The sequence below is a fragment of the Hydra viridissima genome, unplaced genomic scaffold, assembly GCF_058129835.1.
Source record: "Hydra viridissima isolate aposymbiotic clone 2 unplaced genomic scaffold, HvirCarnegie_v1 scaffold_3, whole genome shotgun sequence".
Taxonomy (NCBI): Eukaryota; Metazoa; Cnidaria; class Hydrozoa; order Anthoathecata; family Hydridae; genus Hydra; species Hydra viridissima.
In genome coordinates, this window is record NW_028324302.1 from 13,560,643 (window position 1) to 13,570,012 (window position 9,370).

General features: G+C 30.6%; 1 protein-coding gene across 1 annotated transcript; it reads right to left on the reverse strand.

Moving 5' to 3' along the window:
- Nucleotides 1-3,314: 3,314 nt before the first annotated feature.
- Nucleotides 3,315-9,370, reverse strand: LOC145202590 (uncharacterized). Its single transcript, XM_090082035.1, has 6 exons — nucleotides 9,133-9,370; nucleotides 8,386-8,567; nucleotides 7,729-7,894; nucleotides 5,227-5,477; nucleotides 4,880-5,091; nucleotides 3,315-4,418 (listed from the first exon to the last, which is right to left on the reverse strand). Exons 1-6 carry the CDS (start codon nucleotides 9,368-9,370, stop codon nucleotides 4,226-4,228), a joined length of 1,242 nt encoding a protein of 413 aa, XP_089938161.1. The 3' UTR covers nucleotides 3,315-4,225.

Consider the following 9,370-nt stretch of genomic DNA (forward strand, 5'->3'; position numbering starts at 1 on the left):
TAATCGTGGTATGAACGGGGGCTTATTTAAAAGACAATTTTTAAACACGGTTTTACAATTCTAAACACGGTTTTAATCATAGCATTTAAAACAATACCCCGTTTGTACTAACGATACAAACGGGGTATTGTCAATACGTTTACCTTCGGTAAACGATACGATAAATTACAGTTTACGAATCACTTTCATAATATTTAAGCTAAAAAGTATTTTTGCTTAAATATTATGAAAGTGATTCACATTGTAATCCATCGATTAAATCCATCGAAGCCCTTTTGTTTACGAATTCTTTAGGAAAATAATCTATAAACTATACAAAGTTAATACACAGAAATATTTGTTGCTATTTTTTAGTGGTTAAGATTTTTAAATTTAAAATTATTAAAACAAGTTTTTTTTACCTCCAAAGATTGGCGCACAGTAACATGTGAAAAGAAAATATTCTCCTGCATGACGTAACCAATTTTTCTTCGGAGCAACTTCGATGTTTTTTCGCCATTTATCTCAATCGAGCCGCTGTTTAAAGCGATTCCTTTTGTTTCCCTTCCAACGAGCAAATTTAAAAGGGTGGACTTACCTGCGCCTAAAATTTTGAGTTAAAATTTCGTATCTGTGTATAAACAAAGATTGTTTTTGTAAATAAATTTTGGAAAACGAACAACTCAAATCTCATTAAATTATTTATTTTAGTTTTTGTTAAGGTAACAGTAATGTTAGTTAAAAAATGATTTCAAATTTCAGCATCGGCGTTTTTTTCTGTAACGAAACGAATAACAATGAAAAAAGTACTAACTCCCATAATCATTTGAAATTTTAATCAAACATAAAATAGTTTATATATTAAACATACAAAATCATGATTCCATAAAAAAAATTTGTTACACCTCACATACCTCACATAAGTCACATGCCTTCAATTATTTTGTTTCAAGGCATTAACACAAAAGTGCTTTTCAATTAACTCTTAATTAACTGTATGAATATAAACCAACAAAAAACATTTTTGTAACACATAAAAAGTTCTATTTTAATAAACTTTAGAAAATTCGATTCGTCTTAATGGACCGATATCGATGCCTATCCGTTATTCGTTATTAACAGAAATATCAAACGCTGAGGCTTATTTAAAATAGTCTGAAAATACGTACCTGACGGTCCCATTATAGCTAGGATTTCACCGGGGTTTATTTCTCCACTAATGTTCTTCAGTATATCTGTACCGTAAATACTTACATTGAGATCGGTAAATTTTATATGAAGCTTTTCTTTACATTGAAAATTTTTGCATCCATTCTCTAAGGAATTCATAGAAATACTGTTCTTCATAGAAGATTGGTCTTCACAAAGATCTTCATGTAGTTTTACTTCATCGAACACTTTATTCATGTTTATTTTTTTACTTTATGTATCAAAAATATAATAATCAATTCATGTTATAACGCAACTTAAAATATTAAGTATTAATATTTATAAAAGAACACCAAGATCAATTATCATCACCAGTCATCATCCATCATCATCTTCATCATGAAATGGCTAGGAAATTTACCATAAGTAGAGGAGCGTCCCATTGACTAACTTATTTCAGATTTTTTAAAAATCGCCTCAAAAGTAAAATGATAAATGAAAATTAACATCCTTAACAACAGTCAGAACCTGTTTTAAAAACCAAACCAGTTTCAACTGTTTGTAACTTTTTTTATACAAAATTTATTTCGTGGATAAGATTTTTATGCTCATTTCCTCATAAGCAATTTTTAAATATATTCCATAAAGTTATGCTACATTAGCCCAGCGGTTTCGCAACCATCTATTTAACCGAACGGAAGCGAAAAAAGTTTTGATGAGAATAAACTTAATTAACCATGCTTATTATAAAATGTTTGATTGGGTCGCCATTTTTGCGTCAAATAGTTTTTAAGCCAAACTTGAAACTCGTCAGTTTGGAGCATGTTTGACGCATTTAAATTTGTGTCTATAAAAAGGAAATGACTTTTGACCTTCAATTGTTAAGCTTCATTTTTTATATCACATCTGGTATTATAAATGATTTGTTCATATTTAGCTTACTATTATTGGAGATATTTTTACATAAAACTTCATATTGCTTCATACCATGTTGATTTTTTAAGCAAAAACGGAATACAAAATTTATTTTTGCAGTTCGAATTTTAAAACATTTAAATGCATAGTCTAATATCATGCTGACTTAACAAGTCCAAAATTTTATCAAAAATAAAGAAAATCTATAAGCAATTGAATTTTTCTTGAACAGACGAGTTTCAAACAATTGTAAATAAACTCACCAGACTCATTAAAATTTAGAAGCTTGGACTGTCCTAATTAATAAACCGTGATGATGATCAGATGATTAACAAATCTGAAATCTTTTATCTTCCTCCTCAAGCATGTCGACATAGGAATAAAAACTTAAACCTTTGTTAATTGATTAATTTAGTAAAATCATTCCAAAAAAATACTGCATTTAAATATTATTCAATCGTAACTCAAATTCATAAGACTTTTTTAAGTTTATGTCATTATGGTTAAGCAATCTCGTTTCCGGCAACGATAATGATCATTATAAGGTAGCGGTGAAGGTATATTACACAGGGAACGAAATTGTATCATTAAGTTAATTGAAAAACCAATTAAGTCTTTTTGAACAATCTAGTTACCAAACGAAGTATAAGTAAACTTTGAACTAAGAATTTTTCTTTACTTTTTTTCCTTAAATTTCTGGTTAAGTTAAAAGGATTGTAAAACTCTTCATTGATTTTTGCATTTTTGTAGCTGTTCTGGAAGGTTTTTTACAGATTCGTCAAGTTTTCATTTTTATTTTTCTGGCCGTCAAATAAAAATTAATTTCTTTAAATGGTAATTATTTATTTTAAAATAAAAAAATTCTTTCGGATTGATTTAAGAACATATTTAAGGGTATATTTTTTCAGGTACCAGTACTTTCCAGTAAAACATATTTCAAATTTAAACGTGAAAGTGAATAACTTGTAACATTGAATTTCAATTACGAAAAAAAAAAAAAAAATTGCGCTCTTTTTATAATAGGTGTAATTTACTTAAACTCCGTCCAAAATATAAACGGTCATATGTGGGTTTTTTTTTGATGAAAAAAAGCAAAGCATTTTAAAACTTGAAAATGGTTTGGTGTCCACAACACTTTATTTATTTCAACAGAAACTCTACTTCTTTGAGACTTTAATTTGCAATTAGAGGGAGAAAGTTCAAACCTGTACAAATTTCAAACGACAATTGAAATGGATATTTTTGTAATATACTGAATGATTAGAATAAGATAAAATGAATAACTCAATAACGATTATGTTCCTTTTTTTACACCATGAAAAATTCTGGTGTGCAACCTGGAGTACTATGAAACACTAAATTTCTTTAACGAACAAAATGTTTTTACTGATCTAATTTTTAAAAATATAGTGCAATGTTGTAATCCAATCCAGTTAGTTTTTCTTGTTACTTTTTTTTCTTTAAAAAGTCACTCAGGTGCTTAAAAAGACTCAGACGAGTCGTAAGTGTTTTAATTTGCAATCGATATGGAGTTTATCAACTTGCATTTTTAATTACATAATATACTTTACTGAACACGCAAGATTGCATTTTGTAAAGTTTGATAAAGCTTCTTAACTGGTATCACAGAAATTATTTTGTTTTCTTGCAATAGTAGTGTACACTCCTGATGGAAAATACTTGCTTGCAGGTTATTCTCTTTATACGTCATTGTCGGTTTAGGTGTATTTTGCTGTAAGGAATTGCTAATCATTCTCAATTATTAAATTGTTATGAAGGCAAAAACGCATCTCAGGCACTTTCTATCCCGAATGTAAATTTGAGGTTAAAACATGAGGGAAGTCTAACCCAGCTAGTTGAGCAGGTTATTGGCATCTCTTGATATTATCTAGAGAAGAAGTTGCATACGCTTTGTTATATAGAGGATTGCAAACCACGTTTAACTCGCGTGCTGAGTTAAAAATATCCCTTTTAAAAGTATTTTTTATTACCCCTTTACAACATTCACACTCACTTGTATCCTTCACAATGTCTTTTCTTTTCTTCTTCCCCATTGTGAAGGAGAAAAGTGAGTATAACATTCAGTTGGAGAACCGTTAATAGTTAAAGTCTCAAACTGTATGCAGAACTTTTACAGTTATTATGTTTTGATCTCGATATGAAATATGTTCTTTAAAAAGTTTCATTTAGGTTTGTTCAAATATTTGAGTACAAAATAAAATGCAATTCTTAGAACGATGCTCAAACCCACTATGATAAAAATACTTTGCAGAATATCAAAATCGATCGGCTTGATATATGGCATTATTTCTGGTCCAGTAATATGCGTTCTGTTATTCAAGAGGCACTCACGAAATTCGGAATTTGAAGAACATCTAAAATAAAAGTACAAACAACTCATTAGAAAAAGTTCAAGATAGTCACAGCAAAAATCGAGTAAACAAAACCAAAAAAAAACAAACCAAAAAAACAGCACCAAAAAATGTAAATAATTTACTTTCAGGTTAAAAGTAGTTCATTTCAAACTTTGGATCGCAGGATCCAGGGGGGGGGGAGGGGAAGGGGAGGGAAAGAAAAAAGGAGATTTACCAGATAGTAGGCTAACTGAATGCTATCTAGTTATCTAGTCCTCCCACCAACAATCAATTTAAGAAATTACTAAAATGTTTAAGTTTTATCCTATTTATCTGTTTTTCTTTCCTGATTTAAATTTTTTTTTATATTTCTGATTTAAGTTGTGACTTAAATCATCGATGAAATCATTTCCTTCACATTATCTCAAGGGAGAATAATTTTGATCCCGTTTGAAAAGAACTCAAAACTTATAAATCTTTACTTAAACACTTCTTGGGCATGTTCAAACTCCATTCTCAAGAAGATGTTATAAATGTAGCTGTGAACTGATATATATCTACTCCATTTTAACCATGGCGGGGGCCTTTTGTTATAAAAACCCCCTAGTAGCATGGTACCTAAGCTGAAAATAACTGCAACGACCAAGGTTTTTTTTAAATCTTTAATGCTTCCGCCAATGATCAAACCTATTGACTGAAAGAAAGAGTTTAAAAACACGATCAATGTAACAGAAGTAAAACACTAAACAGTCATCTCAGTTTATTCAGTTGGCATTAAAAGAAGTAAATTACCGAACAGATTTTTTTTAGTTAGAAATTCCTATCGTACCTGGGAAAGTGCTGTTGTTAAAACAACTGTAAATATCCCTAGAAGAAATACAGAAGAACGATTGAGTCCAGTCAACCAGTACGTCAGCGTGTAAATAATAAACTGTGGCAGGAGTAAAACCGGCAGGTCGACGATATTTTTTGCTGTGTAATACGCTGATAGACGATACATACCAGATGCGCGTTCTTTTGCAATAACTTTATTTTCAGTAGGAACTAAGATAGAAAAAAAAAAAAAAAAATTTATTTGATCTTATAAATACGGTCTTGAAAAAATAATCTTTCAAATATGATCATAAAAATATGACCTGTATAAATGCGGTCTTCAGCAAAAATCCGTAATTCACTACTGATCAAAACTCGCTTCGTTTGTGAATTAAAAAAAAAAAAAACCAATCCAACATTTTATGCGAATTAATGATGGAACTTATTGAAATTTAACTTTTTCGCAATTACTATAAAGGACAATTTAATTAATTATAGATTTCATTCCCAGTACATAAGTTCAAGTGAACATTAAGATCTTGCAGTTGTTTGGCGCCAGCTTGTCAAGTCCAACACGCGCAAGAAAAAACTTGACAAAATTACAATTGTATTTGAATATGGCTTAAACTTCAGTATTTTTTGAATTATTTCAGGTTCCAGCCCAACTAACTATGTTCTACTAACATTGGAACGGAAACTTCCTCTATAGGATGAAAACTAGTTGCTCAGCACAGTAAAACCCTAAAAGATCATTTTCCTCATGTTGCCAATCGCCAAGAAGAAAAACTCATATAAGCTCATTAGTTATCCTAGGAATCACCGAAGGAAGTCGTTGAAGAGTGCGGAAAATTGGTGATTCAAGAAGTAATTTGGGAAATAAAGAGATTAATCTACTTCACTATCATCACGAACTATACTCCTGATTCGATTCGTGCGGGAAGAGAACAAGCTTTATTTAAAAACTTTTTATGATCAAGGCTATGATAATGGCGCTAATGAGGCAGACATCTACAAAGAAGCGAGACATCTACCAAGTGTGAATTTTGATTAGACAAAAGAATCCAAAAATTTGAGTTTATGTGGTGTACTTTCTATTAAGTTAGCTTCTGTGAAATCCTTCAAAAACTCTGTCCAGCTGTAGCCCAGTTCATTGGAAAATCCTTTAGGAGGAGACAGGACAATTATTAAAGAAGCTGTTTGTTACGCGATGGTGCACAAGGGTTGAAGCAGTTAAGCCACTCGTAAAGAAGCCGAAAGAGATCCTGAAATCATAAAACAGTCGAAAAGAATTAGACCTTCCCGCCGAAAGTAATAACGAAGTAAGTTCTCTAATAAAAAAGATGAATTCTTCTAAGTTTGTTGTTTAAACTACTTTCTGATTTAAATGTTTGATGGCAGTTAGCAACGTGATTCTTCTTCTCCAATTAACTCAACTCAATCTTGATGATGAATTGAAGGTTCTTAATGATCTTTTGTCGTATCGGATAAAATCCGCTGGTATTGGAAATTTAATTTGTAAGGAAGTAACAGATGTAAAGAACTTGTGGTTTAATCAAATCATTTTTGCTGAAAAAAGAAAAAAGATCTTATACGAAGAAATTGCTGGTTACAACCGCGAGAAAGCATCCAAAATCTTTGAATGTAATGTTTTTACTGTTGCACTAAAAAACATAATTGATTATGTAAGAGTTTAAAATAAATAGAGAGGAAAAAGTTTTTCTTCCTTTTGTCTTCAATGAAATTTCTAACAGAAGAAGAACCACGTATTAAAGCCAAGAATCAAAACATGCTCTACCTAGAAGACTTGAGTAAAAAAGAATTCGACTAGGAAGTTTAGCATTTTTTTTTCTATTAGAAAAAATATATTAGTCAGTGAAAAACCTCTTCTAAACGAGGTTGTGATCAGAAAGGAATTCATTAATTTTATTACCAAGTGTGTGTTTCACTTCAAGTCTTTCTGATATCGCTCGTTTCCGTCTCTGAACACAAGAGATCGTTGAGCAAGCTGGTTATTATCAGAGGCTATTTGCGTTCAACAATAGGCCAGGAGCAGTTTTAAATCTGATTTAGCTAATAAAGTATCATATGAAGAAGTCAAATCAAGATTTGCAGCCAAGAAATCTCGCAAACTGTATTTGTGTATTGAGGCGTAGCGTTGGTTTGATTTATTTTTACAAATCAAGATTCAATATCAGATTTCAATAGTGCTCTACCATGAAAATAAAGAATTAAAATTTCCCGTCTTTTGATGTCAAATCAAGAAATTAATTTAAGCGATGGAATTCTTGTGGATTGTTAACTGGGCGTTTTTCAAGCAATTCTGAAACACGCAAACGTTTTTTTCTAATTCGTACACCACAGCTGGTTCTGCGAAAAAATAAATAGCTGGTTTTTCAGTACCGTTCTGCGAACAATTGAATAGGTTTTTCAGTACCGTTCTGCGAACAAATGAATAGGTTTTTTCAGTCTTTTGAGAGCTTTGTAATAATCCTATCTTCTAGATATATTTATAATATACCTTCGTGCAAATGCGTTGTTTTCTCATGAATAGATTTTTCTAATAAAATCCTGAGGATACCTGTGTTTTGGCATTTTTCCAAACCGAGCTCACTTATCACTTCATTGACAATTGCTAATTTTTCACTCCACTTCATCTTGTCTGGAAGTCTGATTTTACCAACAAACTTAAACGTTAAAAATACAAATTTGATCGTAAAAATTATAACGAGACTATCACGGTTTAATCATAGCATTTTAAGTAAAAAGACTTTGATTAATCGTGGTATGAACGGGGGCTTATTTAAAAGACAATTTTTAAACACGGTTTTACAATTCTAAACACGGTTTTAATCATAGCATTTAAAACAATACCCCGTTTGTACTAACGATACAAACGGGGTATTGTCAATACGTTTACCTTCGGTAAACGATACGATAAATTACAGTTTACGAATCACTTTCATAATATTTAAGCTAAAAAGTATTTTTGCTTAAATATTATGAAAGTGATTCACATTGTAATCCATCGATTAAATCCATCGAAGCCCTTTTGTTTACGAATTCTTTAGGAAAATAATCTATAAACTATACAAAGTTAATACACAGAAATATTTGTTGCTATTTTTTAGTGGTTAAGATTTTTAAATTTAAAATTATTAAAACAAGTTTTTTTTACCTCCAAAGATTGGCGCACAGTAACATGTGAAAAGAAAATATTCTCCTGCATGACGTAACCAATTTTTCTTCGGAGCAACTTCGATGTTTTTTCGCCATTTATCTCAATCGAGCCGCTGTTTAAAGCGATTCCTTTTGTTTCCCTTCCAACGAGCAAATTTAAAAGGGTGGACTTACCTGCGCCTAAAATTTTGAGTTAAAATTTCGTATCTGTGTATAAACAAAGATTGTTTTTGTAAATAAATTTTGGAAAACGAACAACTCAAATCTCATTAAATTATTTATTTTAGTTTTTGTTAAGGTAACAGTAATGTTAGTTAAAAAATGATTTCAAATTTCAGCATCGGCGTTTTTTTCTGTAACGAAACGAATAACAATGAAAAAAGTACTAACTCCCATAATCATTTGAAATTTTAATCAAACATAAAATAGTTTATATATTAAACATACAAAATCATGATTCCATAAAAAAAATTTGTTACACCTCACATACCTCACATAAGTCACATGCCTTCAATTATTTTGTTTCAAGGCATTAACACAAAAGTGCTTTTCAATTAACTCTTAATTAACTGTATGAATATAAACCAACAAAAAACATTTTTGTAACACATAAAAAGTTCTATTTTAATAAACTTTAGAAAATTCGATTCGTCTTAATGGACCGATATCGATGCCTATCCGTTATTCGTTATTAACAGAAATATCAAACGCTGAGGCTTATTTAAAATAGTCTGAAAATACGTACCTGACGGTCCCATTATAGCTAGGATTTCACCGGGGTTTATTTCTCCACTAATGTTCTTCAGTATATCTGTACCGTAAATACTTACATTGAGATCGGTAAATTTTATATGAAGCTTTTCTTTACATTGAAAATTTTTGCATCCATTCTCTAAGGAATTCATAGAAATACTGTTCTTCATAGAAGATTGGTCTTCACAAAGATCTTCATGTAGTTTTACTTCATCGAACACTTTATTCAT